At 47.4% G+C, this 16,514-nt stretch overlaps 2 protein-coding genes and 1 long non-coding RNA gene across 5 annotated transcripts; 1 reads left to right on the forward strand and 2 right to left on the reverse strand.

Annotated features, from left to right (window-relative positions):
* Window positions 1-2,890: 2,890 nt before the first annotated feature.
* Window positions 2,891-11,136, reverse strand: gtf2h4 (general transcription factor IIH, polypeptide 4). 2 transcript variants are annotated; one of them, XM_040188882.2, is made up of 14 exons: window positions 10,870-11,136; window positions 10,631-10,749; window positions 10,455-10,559; window positions 9,233-9,364; window positions 8,911-9,096; window positions 8,202-8,310; window positions 7,447-7,515; window positions 7,267-7,350; window positions 5,295-5,439; window positions 4,773-4,903; window positions 4,085-4,132; window positions 3,938-4,016; window positions 3,506-3,567; window positions 2,891-3,133 (listed from the first exon to the last, which is right to left on the reverse strand). In XM_040188882.2, exons 2-14 carry the CDS (start codon window positions 10,744-10,746, stop codon window positions 3,020-3,022), a joined length of 1,380 nt encoding a protein of 459 aa, XP_040044816.1. In that variant the 5' UTR covers window positions 10,747-10,749; window positions 10,870-11,136; the 3' UTR covers window positions 2,891-3,019. The 2 variants fall into 2 exon arrangements, with proteins under 2 accessions (XP_040044816.1, XP_040044817.1); XM_040188883.2 differs by having other exon boundaries at window positions 4,773-4,837; window positions 10,870-11,095.
* An 839-nt stretch (window positions 11,137-11,975) lies between these two features.
* polr1h (RNA polymerase I subunit H) lies at window positions 11,976-13,450 on the reverse strand. 2 transcript variants are annotated; one of them, XM_040188885.2, is made up of 5 exons: window positions 13,276-13,450; window positions 12,872-13,031; window positions 12,477-12,580; window positions 12,289-12,398; window positions 11,976-12,200 (listed from the first exon to the last, which is right to left on the reverse strand). In XM_040188885.2, exons 2-5 carry the CDS (start codon window positions 12,987-12,989, stop codon window positions 12,176-12,178), a joined length of 357 nt encoding a protein of 118 aa, XP_040044819.1. In that variant the 5' UTR covers window positions 12,990-13,031; window positions 13,276-13,450; the 3' UTR covers window positions 11,976-12,175. The 2 variants fall into 2 exon arrangements, with proteins under 2 accessions (XP_040044819.1, XP_077937349.1); XM_078081223.1 differs by having other exon boundaries at window positions 13,279-13,391.
* An 871-nt stretch (window positions 13,451-14,321) lies between these two features.
* LOC120826518 (uncharacterized) lies at window positions 14,322-16,038 on the forward strand. The gene is made up of 2 exons (XR_005713260.2): window positions 14,322-14,451; window positions 14,542-16,038. It is a non-coding gene; the product is annotated as an uncharacterized LOC120826518 (long non-coding RNA).
* The last annotated feature ends 476 nt before the right edge of the window (window positions 16,039-16,514 follow it).

A 16,514-nucleotide genomic window follows, 5' to 3' on the forward strand; every position in this document is an offset into this window, starting at 1 on the left:
CTCCAGTAGTGGTGTTGCAGGTGGATACAGGGGAATTGCCACTGAGCTTGAGGAGGGACAAGTTGGCGCTGGCGTATTGGGGCAGGCTGAAGGGGTGTGCTGAAAGCCACACGGCGGTTGTGGCAACTAGGGAGTGTTGGGAGAAGGACAAGAGTAGTTTGAGGATGTATGGGTGGACAATAGGGCAGAAAGTGATAGAGTATGGCTTGGAGGGGATAGAGATAGGGCCAGCGATTGCATTGGGGCCCATCCCCCCGTGGATGTTCCCGATGCCAAGAGTGGATGTAGGCATGATGGAGGAGAAGAGGGAGTGGGGCAAGGGGGACGTGAGTGTGTGTGTGGAGAAGTATGTCTGTAAACGGTTTTATGGTTTTGTAAGGGTGTACACTGATGGATCTAAGGTAGTGAATGGTGGTAGAGTGGGTGCAGGAGTGCATGTGCCTGAGTTCAGTGTGAGTATCTGTAAAAGAGTCACTGATAATGTGTCGGTGTATACAGCAGAGATGGTGGCTATGATCATTGGGTTGAGATGGGTGGAGGATGTGAAACCATGTAGGGTGCTGATATGTTCAGACTCAGCAGCAGTGTTAAGCAGTGTTCTGGATGGTAGGTCTGACAGGGAAGACCTACTGGGAGAATTGATGGGGATATTGCTGGGGTTGGAGAGACAGGGAGTAGAGGTGAGGTTCTGCTGGGTTCCTGCGCATGCTGGAGTGGAGGGTAATGAGGTGGCTGACATGGTGGCAAAGAGTGCTGTAAGGAGGACTGAGGTGGATGTAAGGGTGTCGTTAGGGCGTAGGGAGGTTAAGTCGTTGATACGGGAAGCAGGGATTGCGGAGTGGGAGAGACAGTGGGGTGAAGGTGGTAAAGGGAGGCACTTCTGGGGTATAAATAGTTCAGTGAAGGAGGTTGGGGGAATGATGGGGTGCAGGAGGGAAGAGGTAGTGTGGAGTAGGTTAAGGTATGGGCACACAGGGTTGAATGGCACGTTGAGAGTGATGGCAAAACATGACACAGGTTTGTGTGATAGATGTGAGGTGGTGGAAACAGTTGAGCATGTACTGTTTGTTTGTGGGAGGTATGATAAGGAGAGGGTGGTGTTGTATGGTAGTGTCAGGGAGACAAAGCGGGGCTGGGACTTAGGTGGGGTGCTTGGGGGTGGAAAAGGAAAGGAGGCAGTAATGAAGGCAGTATTTCTTTTTCTTAGGAACACGGGGCTGTACAACAGGATATAGAAGGGAGGCCGTGACCGGCCTCACACTCCAGTGCAGTAGGTGGCGGTATATGCACCTTTAAGTTGGTGCGATCTGCCAGTAAACGAAGAAGAAGAAGAAGCAACTGCCGAACGCAAGAAGGGAACTTTAGCCACTACACGGGCACTAGGGATGGTCAAAGGACTGACCTGGGGCCTTTTGTTTGCTGAGACCAGCGGCTCCTCAGCTGAGATGTTCTTTTTACCACAACACCATCTCTTTTATTAAATACATTTGATTTAACATTTTGATCAGCGATGACCTCTGTCCGTCCGGCGTTTCTTCATTTTTGAACACAACAGTATCAAAGGAACTGCACTCCGCTGGTTTAAATCCTACTTATCGGATCGATCCCAGTTTGTGCTTGTAAACGGTGAATCCTCAAAGCCACCAATGTTGGTCACGGAGTCCCACAAGGTTCTGTACTTGGACCGATTTTATTTACCCTCTATATGTAAATAAATAAGTTATCTTGATAGGCCCAGAACGCCTTCGAAGCCAGCTGTTACGTGACAGTTTTTATGGATGGAATTGCTCTGCGTTACTTGTTGTTTCTAGGGTTTTAAAAAGTAGGATGGGAGCGAGAGCTTTCAGTTATCAAGCGCCACTTTTGTGGAACCAGCTTCCACTTTTAGTCCAGGGGGCAGATTCGGTCAGCTCTTTTAAGATAAAGCTTTAAACTTTCCTCTTTGATTTTAATAGCAAGGTCAAAACCGGGAGATCAGTCCAAGATGCAAACAAGTACGAAAATGGGGCATGCAAAAATCTTAGGTTGAGCACTGGAAGCACTGAAATCACCTTCTGGCTTTTCATTCATAAGTGCTCCTTACCTTTGACTTTTTCAATGAAAAAATGTATTGAATATTTCAAGTAATAAAGCTCAGCTGAAATTTCCATGTGGGGAACAGATTTCACTACACCTTTTCTCTAGTCACTTTGGTTCTGACAATTACAACAAGGGTCTTGACTTGAAAATTGGCTCATGATTCACTGAGCTGTGGAAAGAATATACATCACTCCTCTGTCATGACTCTTGTGAGGCCTCCACTAAAGTATTTTTAGATTTGTTCTGCTTCCCTCAAAGTACAACGTTTACAGATATAGTTCACACACTGGGCTATCATATAGGAGTTTTGGCCAAGATCTTTCATGGTTTCCAGGAATACAGCCCATGCAAGTACTTTCTTTTCAGGCAAATCTGTTATTTTTCTTTGTCCAATACAAAATGTATAAAATATATATATATATATATAAAATGTACACAGATACATCAACAGTGATATTTTTCACATCCAAGCACACTCACACGTGATCATGAAACCAAAATGTTTCCAACCTTTAAGTTGGAGAGATACGGTAGTTGTCAGTGCTAGATTGAAGGCACGAATAAGACCCAGCTGTATAGCAATTATGCAGCTATGCCATGTGTCATATTCAGCTGAAGTATTTGAGGAATGCTGCAGTGCTCCAGGGCGAAAATGTCTTTCATATACCTGGTGCCTTGACTCTTTTCTCCCATCTCTCTTTTACTTCATCCGCTCAGACCTATTGCAGGTGTTATAACCCACAATTTCATCTGCAATTTACATTACTTGATTTTTTTTTCTATTAGAAAGAAGAATGAGCAGAGATGTAGATTTCTTTTAGTATTTAATCCAGATTACATGGCATTTATTTTATGAAACAAAAAAAGATTTCATACAGCACTGACAGGAAGGAACCATTGTTGCAGCAAGACAATCCTGACATCATGGGAGTAAGTGTAGTTAGGTGTGTGGAGTCTTCTGCCGTTTCCAGAACCTCTTGACCTCACTGTGTCCGTGCGGTGACACCACCATCACTCTGTGAGCTACGTCCTGCCACACCAGACAGCCCAGACCCTGCACCACAATGGCTCCATTAGACACACAGTATGAGGAGCAAAGGTCCTCTGTTACTGGGACTTCACATCGAAGCGCGCCTTGTCCCTTGGTCAGAGATGTGCTGGGGTTCTGATAGAGTGTTCTACCATGTCAGATCTACGGCACATTCCTTTACATAGCAATGACAAACTGGTGAGCACAATGTAATGAAGCACAGTGCTCCTCGAAGATTTACCTTAGTAAGTAGACAAACATATGGGAACACAAATCAGTTTATCTTTATAGTGGCTGTTTGCTTCCTGTTGTGTACAGTAGTATTCCTGAATTAATAGATCCACATTTACATTCAACTTAATACAAGATATTAACAGATGGGGAATAAAATCCAACCTGAGCTCTGTCTCGGAGCACCTCGAAGTCAGCCTGGGAGAGGAACTGGTTATAGAGCACTCCTGAAGGAGACAACATCATACAGGTCAACACGTCGCTAGCACTCCTCTGGATTACTGCCTCTCAGACTCCTGGCTATCGCATTCACTTCTCCATCAATTAACAGATGACAAACCTCAAAAGCTGTGGCTATAAAACATGTACAACAAAATGTTTTGGTATTTTTATCGAAGCCGAAATAGAAGAAAAGCATCTTTGTCCCACGGCTCAGTTGTCGTGCTGATCTTCACTACTTAGAATTAGTGCTGAGGAACTGTGCCTGATACTACATTGATTACAGGTAAACAGGAAAACAGGAGCAGATCACAAGTCCAGGCCTGTCGTCCAGTCACAGCAGCTGAGCAGGGTCGACCCCCATTGAAATAAACATACCCTCTGTGAACTGCAGTCGATCTCTCTCTAGCTCCCACAGCTGGATCTGGTCTGTTATAGTTGGAGGCAGCACTGGAGTCTGAAGCACAGAGAAGGAGGGTCAAACCGTAGAATGAAGTGTGAGCAGATGGGAAGTGTAGGATGTACCTGTTTGAGCATGACAGGGTGAGCTCTGGTCCTCAGGAAGTGGATAATCTGCAGGAGGAAAGGGACATCAAATATTCAGACTGATCTCCCTTTGCCCAACATCTTCTCTGTTAATCACATTACTTTCTGATACCGTCACCTGCAGAGGTATGTTTTTACATGTCTGGATAAACTGCAAGAAAAGCTCAGTGCATACAGTGCACATGAATATAACAGGAGTAAAGAGGATCAAATATGCAACTCTTCACTCATTGCCTTAGCTTATGTATCTAGTCAGACTTGACTGTTCTCCGTGCTGTTCTTTGTCATCTTGCAGTGGGGAAAAGGGGGGGGGGTACCGGGGCTCAACAACCGGCCATTAGAATGACATTCCACGGGTTATGTGTAATAACGCACATAACCCGTGGAGTGCTAGCTGTCACTTACACAGGAGGAATTTAACAGAACTAGCAGGTCTTCCCGGCCTTCAGTAAATCAATGTGTCCTTCAGAATTTTCATTCTGATTCAAGCCTTTAAGGAGTTTACTTCCAACTCCCAATAGCAACACATAAACAGGGAGTAATGAAAAGAAGTATTGAGAATAGTGGGCAGCTGGACAATATTCTGGATATTCTCCTGTTACGCAAGAGAAGTGAAGAAACAAAGGATTAATGGTACAATCCTCCATTGTGTGCAGTAGCAGAGTACCTGTTGTGCTGTGATGCCGTTGGCAATGGCCTGTTGCACGGACTCCCTGGTTACATGCGCCACCACTACGTTGGGGAAGCGATAAAGCATTTCACTGAAGAGGGCCACCAGGGCGATCTGAAGTTCGGAGTCTGTGGGGGAACGGGTCAGTCTCGGACATATCGGACTCGGACATATAGTGACATACATGAGTTGAATGAATATTGTGAAAAGCTTTAGATGTGTTGGTATGTTTTATGAACACTGGGCGGAGCCACGATACCAGTTTCCCCCTGTATCCAGTCTATGCTAAGTATGCTAAGCTATTGACTTCCTCACTCCAGAACCAAGAGGCCAGAGAGACCCTGGCTTCGTATTGAGTGAACATACTATTTGTATTTTACATCAGGTATCAAATATTTTGGTAAACACAACCAGCTGGGCGGCCGAAATCCGATCAATGTGGTGCCACGGTCTTCTCACTCAGCAGGGACTTCTGAGTGTTGGCAGGCAGCACTGAAAGCTTCCACAGTTCATACGTACCGGTGTAGGCGTAGATACGATAATTGGTTTCTACCACGATGAAGCCTGCATCTCCAGCTACAGAGATGGAGGATGAGGAGGAGGTGGTGACTCCTGCAGCCAGGGTTATGGCTAGTCTGGTGGGGTAGTACCGCCTTGACTTCCTCTGTTGACAAGAAGCAGAAGAATTACAGAATACTAGAAAATGCCAGAAGCTGAAATTACATTTTAAAAATTGCCGAATACAGAATACAGAAATACAGAAATGAGAAAAACCAAAATGAATTCAAACAAATGGCTATGTGGCTTGTAGTAATAGTATTACTATCAATAGCAGAATACGTACAGGGAATCAGAGAGAGAAGTGGGAGTAAAGGCCCCCGGGCAGCAGTTAGGGTGTCGTGATTTTGAACCGCCAACCCTGGGGTTACCGGCAACAAATACGACTCCACCAGCAGTTTGAAACACTTGTACCTTCTGCTTTCTCGGTCACCACATTGGAGTTGGTCCTTATGGGACGAGAGTTGGACTCCTCGGTTCTCGGGGGGCTGAGGCCAAATGTGTAAGTCTGTTGGATCCACGACCGTTATGAATTGTCAATCATTAGTTCAAATGAGGCATGAAGGACACACAAGCTCCTCTCTCACGCTCTCGTTCTACAATAATTCACGTTTTATTAATGCACGTGACTAATTCAGCTTCTTTCCGGGAGTTTTTTGTGTTTTCTCCCCTATCAGGTCTCCGTAGATCGTGGTTCCTTCTGGACCCTGGTCCTGACGCCTGCTGCTGCCATCATCATCATCATTATTATTATTATTTTAGACATTAATCATATTACTGCACTCATAAACCAACATTAGGCTTCTGTGGATGGTGGTTCTATCTGATGGTGGTTCTATGTGACGGTGGCTCTATGTGACGGTGGTTCTATGTGACGGTGGTTCTATGTGACGGTGGCTCTATGTGACGGTGGCTCTATCTGATGGTGGTTCTATGTGACGGTGGTTCTATGTGACGGTGGTTCTATGTGACGGGGGTTCTATGTGACGGGGGTTCTATGTGACGGTGGTTCTATGTGACGGTGGTTCTATGTGATGGTGGTTCTATGTGATGGTGGTTCTATCTGATGGTGGTTCTATCTGACGGTGATGGCCCCTGCAGTGGTCCTGCTGTGCGCCTGGCTTACTACTCAGTTACTTGAATCATTTCTATCATAGGAATTGCATGTATTACACATTGTTCATTCTGTACACATGGCATCCATTGTAGTCTGTCCATCCCGGGAGTGGGATCCTCCTCCGACGTTCTCCCTAAGGTTTCTTCCCTTTTTTCCCCATGAAGGGTTTTTCGGGGAGTTTTCCTGTGCTGATGGTGGGTTTCGGGACAGAGGATGTGTGGGAATACTATTTTATAATAATAATTAATTAAAATAATATTTTCTTAACCAGATTCTAAGCTTCTGTCCACTGCAGCATGCCAGTCCCCATGCTGTGTGGCGTCAGTGGAAACAACATGACAATGCTATCTCTCCCTTTGATGTGGAGGTGAGCAGTGGGAGCTGATGCTGCCCCCCCCTCCCCCAAGGAGGGGGGCAGATGTTTGTAACCTGAAGCCGAAGGAAGAATCCTTTGAGTCGGGTAAATGTCGTGTTGAGTAGTATTTTCCAACAGGTAGAGGGAGAAAAGTCATGGCTGGAAACACCTGTAAGGCTTTTAATAGCTAAAAGGTGCGACAGAAGAAATAGAATATGAAGAAGTTGAAGCAGCATTTCAACAAGTAACATACCGATCCGTCCCTACTGGAAGCAGTATATTGACACTAATTTCATTAAACATTTTCATAAAAGATCAGCAACTTTTAGTAGATGTCACAAGATGACCCTCGTTCATCAGTGCCGTGATGGTTTTGCTTTCAGTGACCCGGCTGCCCTGTGAGCATCATGTGAAGGAGATGTGGAGTTATTGGATCCTCCCTCCCGTTCCAAGGAACTCACCTTCCTCTGGAAGACGAGTCCAAATTCTCGCAGGTGCTGCAGGAAAGTGAGCAATGACTCACTCATGCCCTCCACGGAGTAATCCTGAGGCCCACAAGCAACAACATGTTGGTCAACAACAACAAAGAACGACAAAGGAAGCAGGAATTCTCTCGTCATGTTGCTTTGCAGCACACTCACTCTGCCGAGAGTAGAGAAGCTGAGCTGGAACAAGAAGGACAAGATCTCTACCAGGTCCATCCCTCTAGTCTGCAAGAGACAAGGCATGAAGTATAGATCAGTGGACAGCTGATGAAATAAGTGAATTCCAGCATTGCCTGATATTAGAAGCCGGTAGGTTCACCACACCACTGATTCACTCATGTCCTACAGGTAGTAATCCTACAAACGGACCAGTGTGATCAAGAGTCTTCAGCAGCTCATGTCCGTGTCCATCAGAACTTGAAAAAGGTCCATCCACCTTCATTTACAGCCATCAGTTATGAACAGCCAACAACTGACTACCTTTACATGAGTTAGACTAGATGATGTCCTCCATTCACCATTAAGGCTGCAGCCTGTTGGAGCTGGACAGAATTTAAGTGTGAACTCCATCAACAGAAAGTGAAGCAGTTACAGTGTTACGTTACATCAAATGGGTCCGCGTCTCTCATTAGTCGGCCTGAGTAGCGTCTGTGCAACACGTACAAGAGGCAGAACATCCATGGTGAGTATATTGGCCTCCTGGATCAAATCCAAAGCAGCAGAGAAGATTCAGGGTGTAACCCGGGATAAGACGGGTTGGACTTTGTTTGCTTACTATACCAATGAACCAAGTATCAAAGTGTCCCAGTAAACACACAGCTGGCTACACAAAGGAACAGAAGAACGCTATCAGACATCTTGAGGTTCGTGTTTTCTTGCCCTGCCGTTGGTTAGTCAGGTGATCCAGATACCTGAGCGGTTTTGAGGTACTGCAGGGTGAAGTACCACAGCTGAGAGGCGGTGTCCAGCAGGAGGAACTGGAAACCAGCGGATGTGATGTAGGGCGCCTCTCCTGCTTCACTGACGGGGCAACAAGGGGGACAGCATGAGACATGTGGGCTTCACATGCATTTCTGTGGCACTAACACAACCCTTATTTAACGTGTACTTCAGACTTTAATCAGTCATTCGTTCTACATAAGTGGTGGAATGAGGAATTACAATCAGGATGCAGAAAGCCGAGACATCTAACCCCCCCTCTGCAGACTTCAGGTAGCACTCGGGATGCCACTTCATTCTAGCTGTGAGGGTCCCTTCCCTCTTGGCGGAATGCTAAATGTAATGTACTCGTCAGATGGGTTTGTCATTACGGCTGCAGGCCCTTTGGCTGACTGTTTCTGCTCATTATCACATGTGGAACGGCCTTTGATATTAAAGCTGCAGAGAAATGATCACATCCACAATGTATTCCCTCTGTTCTGGGTTTGCATGGAGAGGTGAGTGGTGCATCATGGGCACAGGGTGGAGCGCTTTCCAAAACACACACAAGCTAGAGTGGCAGGAGAGAGAAGGAAGCGTTGAACCATGAAGTTCTACGGCATCATTAACATTTATAGTTAAGTTGAACAGAAACAGTAAGATGACAAAGACAAAGTGAGGCAGAGAGGAACTCGTGTGTACCTTTTCATCAGGCCTGCTTGGACCAGCAGCTGAGCCAGATCCTGACTGACAGCAGCACACGGAGAGCCCACCATGAAATGCAGGATGACCTCCCAGCGCTCCATAGCGTAGCGGTCCAGGCTCTCAATGTCCCGCGCATGGCGGTCAGGACCCAGAGTGCTGCCCTCGTCTGCCCACGCTTTGCCCCTGTGTGGCGACAGCCCTCCCTGTTACACTGAACTAGCGGGGGGGTGCCACTGACATGTTGGATGCTATAACTGGAACCACATTGAGGATGTGAACCTCTAGTACATCTGAGCCACATGCACCAAGGAGCACCTACCCGCCCAGCAGAGCGATCCTCAGGTTGTCTTTGAACACTGGGTTTAGGATGTATCCCTGCAGACCTCCCTGCAGCTGCTGACTGTGCCACAGGCGGAGTCCCGCCAACACCGACACGCATTCCTCGTGGTCCCTGCAGGGAGACACCACAGACAAGGAAGCTACAGTGAGTCCCACTGAGGGGCTCCATGGTCCTCTGGTGGGGACACTTCAGCACTATGGGACAGCCCGCATCAAGTGGTTTGAAGTTATCTGCTGGTTGGGATGAGACTCTCATCTGACAAGCAACAGCTGTGTGTGGAGGATGAATTTAATAACATGCCGATATTATTGCAGAACATATTTCACTTTTCTTTTGGAAAATGTGTTAATTAGTATTTGTTTGTTTTACGCTGCAGATCAATCGGGTGTTTGTGTTATTTATGAGGCAGTATTGGCATTTCTTAACAGTCTAGTTTTACACACGTTCACACACGTTTGCGTGTTTCTTGCGTTTGCCGACGGTTCTCATTTCACCCGTTTTTGTGCGTACGCATGGGTCCGAGCTTGCGTGAAGGACAGCACATTTTTCCGTCAAGTTTGCTTTTAATAAATACCAATTATTGCGTAGAGAGCGGCGTACGCCAACGTTTATAAATGAGGCCCCTGATTAGCAGACGGTTGTCTCAGCTAGTAATGCACTCTGTATGCACGCTCACCACGCAAGACTCCACTGCTGAAAAAAAGCATGTTGAAGCTGGTTTAAAGTTTGCTGCACAACATTTGGAAAAGCCAGTGAAATACTGGGAGAATGTAGTGTGGTCAGATGAGAGCAAAGTTGAACTGTTTGGCCATAATACACACATCAGCCTGACAGTGAGGTTTGGAGGTGTGGGGCTGCTTTTCAGCAAATGGCACCAGCAAACGTGACATTCTTGACAGAAATCTGCTGCCATCTACGAGGAGGAGAAATCGATTTAATTGTATAAACCAGGATCAGATGTGTTGGCGTAGACTTATGTACAGACGGCAGGTTCTGATCGGTAAGGTGCCTCCTTGGAAACTGGGCTGAGCCGCTCTCTGGTGTGTGTGTGTGTGTGTGTGTGTGTTATTTGTTTTGTCTGAAACAAGATCGCTGGCCTTGAATTACAGGTACTGGACCGTTTCTGTTCCGTGGTGCAGTGGCGCAGAGCAGAAGCCGGCGGAGCGGCGCACGCGCAGTGCTGTGCTGTTGGAAGACTTACTTCTGACTGTCTACTTTGACCCACAGCGCCAGAGCCGCTTGGGGCAGCGGCTGGTCCAGGAACAGCATGCGCATCACGTAGTTCTTGGCCAGAGGGGGCAGTTCCCTGTGAGACACAGACACTGGGTCAAAGGACACCCGGCCAGAGACGCGGGACAGCGTTTCACCTGCGCGCACCTGTACACAGCCAGACACGTGGCCGGGTGGTTGTACAGCCGATCCAAAACGTCCGGACTCAGCTCTCTCAGGTACTCGTGCAGGTTCTTACACTGCAACTGGACCCGAAGCTTCATTATCTAGCAAATGAAGCAGAATGTCACCATTAGTGACGTCGTTCATCCACGTGACAGCCTAACGTTTCGTCATAGTGACGGAATAACAGACCGGAGGCTTGCGTTCTTATTGACGACACGTACCTTGTGTTAGTGATCCGGTGCTCTAACGGCCTACTGTGTTAAATGTACGACACAACCGAACCCAACGGAACCGCTATCGGCTTGTAAGCACATTGTAGTCCAGACAGAACCGCGGTTTCAAAGCACAAAGGAATCGCATCGTTGTCACGCTGCACTTCGCTTTCTTGGAGCCATGGTTTCAGGTCACGTGACTTGAAGCGTCCTCATTGGTCACGTTCTTCTTCAGCTGTTTTCAACGCAGGTTAAAGGGCTCCGCAGCGCCTCCTGCTGGACAGGTTCATGAATCAGTCCATAGAAATAAAACGACTAGAACGCACATGCGCGTAGGGTGACAGGCTGCGAATTTGTGACGTTGAATACTAAGTGCAGGCGATGACAGACCCCCGGAGGGTCTCCTGTGTGTCTCCTGAACGCATCATAAAAGCAGGAAACTTGTAATACTGCAACAGTTCGCTGCCTTGGACATTTTCACAAACACTGGCTGCGTCCTTAAGGACGCGTTTGTCCACCGCATACGTCACTTATCCTCGCCTGTCCCAATCGGTCAGCTCCTCCCAACGCGCTCGAGGGACGCAGTCCTCCAGGAGCCGGTTTGGAGGACACACCGGATCGGTCCTTTGCGGCCCATCATATCCCAGCATGCAGTGCGGGCCGACGAGGATTTAATTTATTCAGGACAGAGGAGGGTGATTTACTTTTAAATAAATGGTAATATATGTAATAAGTAATAGAATTCCCTCTAATATCTACCGATTATTAATGATATATTATATAACATATCTTAGTTTATGAAATCACTATTACGTGACGTTGGTAACCATGTCGTGTTTTTAAATTCACAACTTATAACGTTAATTAAATGAAATAAGTTCATGTTTCTTATCTGTACTTTGGTTTTTCGTGTTTTAAGGCTTTTATAGTTCAGCTCAGAGCAGAAGCGGTAAAGCTGATGACGTAAGCAGGAAGTCCCCCCCGAGGACAGACCGTCCCATTTCAGAGGCCGCTCGGTTCAACCTTGGCGGAACCCTCGAGCTGTTAAACTAGGGCCTTCTGAGGGTCCCCGAGATCACCGATTGGGCCCAAACACGTACGGTAATAACAACATGGATGTTTCACCCGCTCAGCTCTCACTGGGGGAACATGATTTATTTATAGTTATTCAAGGAGTGAAGTCCAGGAATCAGAGAACAGGAGGTAAGAAGCTCAGCGGCATCGCTAGATGAACCCAGAGGAGCCCAGTGCAAGATTGTTGCAGCATCCAACCTAGTGACACCAGTAGACATGAGGGCACACGTTTGACTTCTTCTCAGGAATCTTCCTTGTCTTGATACCTGTAACACCCAAACCAAAATGATCAGCAAGAGATCAGACAGAACTGGACATTCAAATGAACATAGAAAATGCCACCATAAGGATTACCTGCAGTGTATACAGGTGAAGAAGACCGTCTGTCCTTCGTCTGCAGATCTCATCTGCCTGGTGTGGTAAACCATTCCCTCTTTATTGCACCGAGCGCAGCGCCTGTCAATCTACACGCAGCAGGGAGCTTCATTAATACGGCGAACAGTCGCACACAGCGAGGCCACACAGCGAGCAGCGCCTCTCACCACTGGTCCCTTCAGTTCAGCGTCCTCCTCGTCCTTCAGCGCCATCGACGACTGCTCCTCTGGGTTCAACACCACAGTGGAGCGGATCTCCCGGCCCGAGAACTCTAGGTGATCCAATACATGCGTGTAGGGTATTAACACGTGGTGTACGGGCCAGCAATGAAAGCACACATGTGAAGAGGATTCATTCTACAGTCAGCCAGTAGAGGCACATCAGCCAGACGCTGGTTCGACCAATACGGAGGAAGAAAGGGTTTCAGGGATGGATTCCAGGTTACTGTGAAGGTGTCAACGTGGCTCCTGTGCTGACGTCTCCTTGAGAGGGTCTAGAGGAGGTGACGGGGGGGGGGGGGGGGGGGGCTCAGGGGGGGCTCAGGGGGGGGGCGCAGCCCTACCTGTTCCCGGGATGCAGAAGGAGCAGCGGGGGCAGCGGACGACGTCTTGTATCCCAGGAAGAGGCAGCACATTCCCACATTGAGAGCAGAAATTGGGATCATCACTAAAATACGCCATCGCCACGAGCGTCCGCGTGTTCGTGGGGTCGGTGACGCGCAGCTGGTGGCATTGTAGACATTAGAAGTCACGTTAGTTAACGCAGTCCTTGTAACAGCAACGTGCATTGATAGATGTACAGCAGTCACGACTTCGTGTCTTGCTTTTAAAGTCAAGATTTAACGACTTGCCTTCAAAATCACATCATAATACCGACACTGGCTAGCGGGTCACGTGAAGAATTTAAAGCACTAAATGCAACATGCGTCACACGTGGGAAGAACACAAGCTGGTTGACTTTACTCACCGCTTTAATGTGCGCACGTTGTGTGGCGTTGGTACCAACACACAACACGCAGTCTTGCGCTGAGGGTATCTGACGTAGCGGTGAGTTTGGTTAAAGCCCGGGCTCACTGCTGGTCCTGCAACTACTGACAGTCGCCTCCTGTGACGTCACAGGGCGCTCCGGTGCTGCCTGTTTCTCTCGTGGCGCCGAAAGAAAAGCCGAAACCCCACAAATGATCGTTTTCGGGGAACGCGAGGGGGATAATTCAGTCCCACCTGACCCTTTTCGGAGATGTGCTCCATAGGTTAAGTCTGGGTAAATCTACAGAGCATCTCTTTTTATGTGTACTCCATAATATGGCTGATTATCTTATCAAAAAGTATTACTTTTGGTCCTACTCATAAGATTAAAACATTTTGGATTTATGTGTCCCCTTTTCTTATCCTAAACCCTTAACAGTTCTTGTCCTTAAAAAGTCATATAACAACATTATAAATTTTGCATATCATGCTATCCTCTCGACAATCCATAGATAAAAGTTGATAATCAAAAAGGTCTGTAATTATATGTATTATTGTTGTTGTTTGTTAACCTCCTACCACTAGGGGGCGTAGGGTACCGTTTCTATTAGGCCCCAAGGTCCCTATAATCAGTGTTTGGGAATCAAACAGTTTTTTGCACGTGACGTGGAACAACGTGCGTGACATGTAGAATGTATGTTTCCTCGAATCTGTGACACTGCTGCCGTCATTTTGACTTTGCAGGGGATTAGGCTAACAGCGTAGCATTTCATAGTGACGTCAGCAGTGCAAATGCCCGGTAATATCTCCATTTGAATTAGTCCATGTTTAATACATAACGTCGATGATTTCTGGCATAAGATATTTACGTGCAGAGCACAACAGAGCTGTGCTTTTTGCCATACATGATGAAGAATAGAGGATCCATGTGCAACATGGGGTTTTCACTTGTCGTCCGCAATGAATTGTGTTTCTTTTGCTATTTTCAATGAGGCCACTGTCACTTTCACATGATATCAAGAGTTATCAGATTTGACAACAGAGTGTGGTGGACCAGGGGGAGGAACCGAGCACAGGAGGCAGATCTCCAGGCTCTGATTGGGGGAGGTAATAATTATCCTGTGCAGGTGCTGCAGCCACTGGGGACGTGGCATTGGTCACACCTGCGAGCGATCAGGTAATCAGGTGGAGGATACATGTAGGGAGGGAGACCGACTCGAGGGGAGGACAGAAGACTCACCCCTCTTCTCTGCTCTCCCCCTCACAGGACGAAGGAGGCGCGGAATAGACCGGCGTCACTAGCCCAGCGCTGGAGCCCTACTTCTACTTTATTTTGGCCTTATTATTAAAAGGACCCTTTTTGTTTTGGACTTCCGGCCTCTGAGACGCTTATTTTATGCAGGGAGCTGGCCTCCCTCACCCGGGGTTGCCACAGAGATACCAGAGCAAGCTCTGATAAGCTTGCCCGCATCAGGGATGTCTGAAACAGGTGGGTGCAGCTCCTTCCACTGATGTTAAACCCAGGGCCACAGGTGACAGTGGATGAACGTCTTATCCTTTTACGAGGAAAATGCCCCTTCCGACATTACATACCCAGTCAGCCAGGGACGTACGCCATAAAAAATCGGGGCAGCATGCAAAAACCAGCGATGCCGTGAATCTACAGATTCACATTGGGCAAAAGCTGAAAGCTTTCACCACTGTTTATATTGTCATCTGGGCAGCAGCACGCCAGACACTAATCCGACAGGGGACAGAGTTCAAAGAGCAGCAGACCGCAGGAGGAGGCCAGCACCTGTATATCACCCCGGCCAAGGAACGACCCTTACAGGTTGAATCACGAAAGCTGGCTCCACGCTTTGTCGGCCCGTTCCCCATCTCAAGGATAATGAACCCAGCAGCGGTGCGCCTGCCCCGGTCCCTCAGGGTACACCTTGCGTTTCATGTTAGCAAGATCAAGCCAGTCAAGGAAAGCGCAATGATGCCGAACCCCAAGCCACCCCCACCCGCTGGAATGATCGACGGGGGCCCGTCTACACGGTGAAGCCGGGGCAGGCAGTTCCTCGTGGACTGGGGGGGGATACGGCCCAGAGGAAAACCAATGCGTCTCTCCTAGCCTCACCGTAGACCCGGATCTCATTCAGGGCTTTTATTCCAAGGCCGCCTGGTATTCGGCCTTGGGTGGGGGGTAATGTCACACCTGTATGTCAAGTTGAGTTTTTATCCCGTCTCCATGTTGGTTTTTGTGACTTCCTGTTTTATTTTGGAAATGAACTCTGCGCTCGTTTCAGGTTCCTTGCCCTTCATGTGTCACCAGTCTGATTGTGTCCTGTTCCCACACTTCCCCAGGTACTTGTCGCTTTTTGGTGAAATTTGCCGTTGTAAAATCAAAATTTGCTTAATACTTATGACCATGTCATATTTCATATCTTTCATATTTCTTTTTTAATACATTTCTACATTTCAGTTTTTTTCTGTGAAGATGGGGTGACGAGTGTACATTAATGAGAAATAAAATGAAACAGTGAAAATGTAGAGGGGTCTGGATACTTTCCGTACCCGCTGTATGTGCTTGTACTGAAGGTGGGTTTGTTCTGCTATGTCATGTCTGCTCTGTTGTCGTACACTTTTCTTATGCTGTTTGTTGGTTTTATTTTAGGCTGCCTTATTTGGCCTCAGATGAAAATTAGCCTCTCTGGCTCACTTACAGTACAACTGTTGATTGTTGTGAACTGTCCCTGCAAAATAAATGAATTGACATTTACTTTGCTGCTGTTTTTCTGACTGTCTTGATTGATGTCCTCTCCGAAGAACGGATCCACAGTTGAGTTTGAAAAAAGCTTAAACCTTGAGTGAGGGTTTAATTTTGTCGTTTAAAAGAACAAGTAAGACTGGGGCTGTCAACAGAAACGCATTAATCTATGTGATTAATGCGGCCGACATTAATGCGCAGTTAACGTACGTTGGTTTACTTCCGGAAGTAACGCAGAAGTTGACCCCGGAAAGGAAGCGGCTGCTGGCTGCGTTTTGCATTGGAAGTAAAACAGAGCGGAGAACTATGCAGAGGAATTACTCCACGTGTCAAACGGACCAGTTAAAGCTATGCTAAGCTAGCTTACTTCCACCTCAACATCTAACGTTACCCTGCGCGGCTCAGTCGGCAGAGGACCCCCACTGTGTCCCTACCAGACGTGGTCTGAAAACGTCCTGCTAGATGTGGGGAGATTGTTGGACTCAAAC

Source organism: Gasterosteus aculeatus, chromosome 10 (genome assembly GCF_964276395.1).
Source record: "Gasterosteus aculeatus chromosome 10, fGasAcu3.hap1.1, whole genome shotgun sequence".
Taxonomy (NCBI): Eukaryota; Metazoa; Chordata; class Actinopteri; order Perciformes; family Gasterosteidae; genus Gasterosteus; species Gasterosteus aculeatus.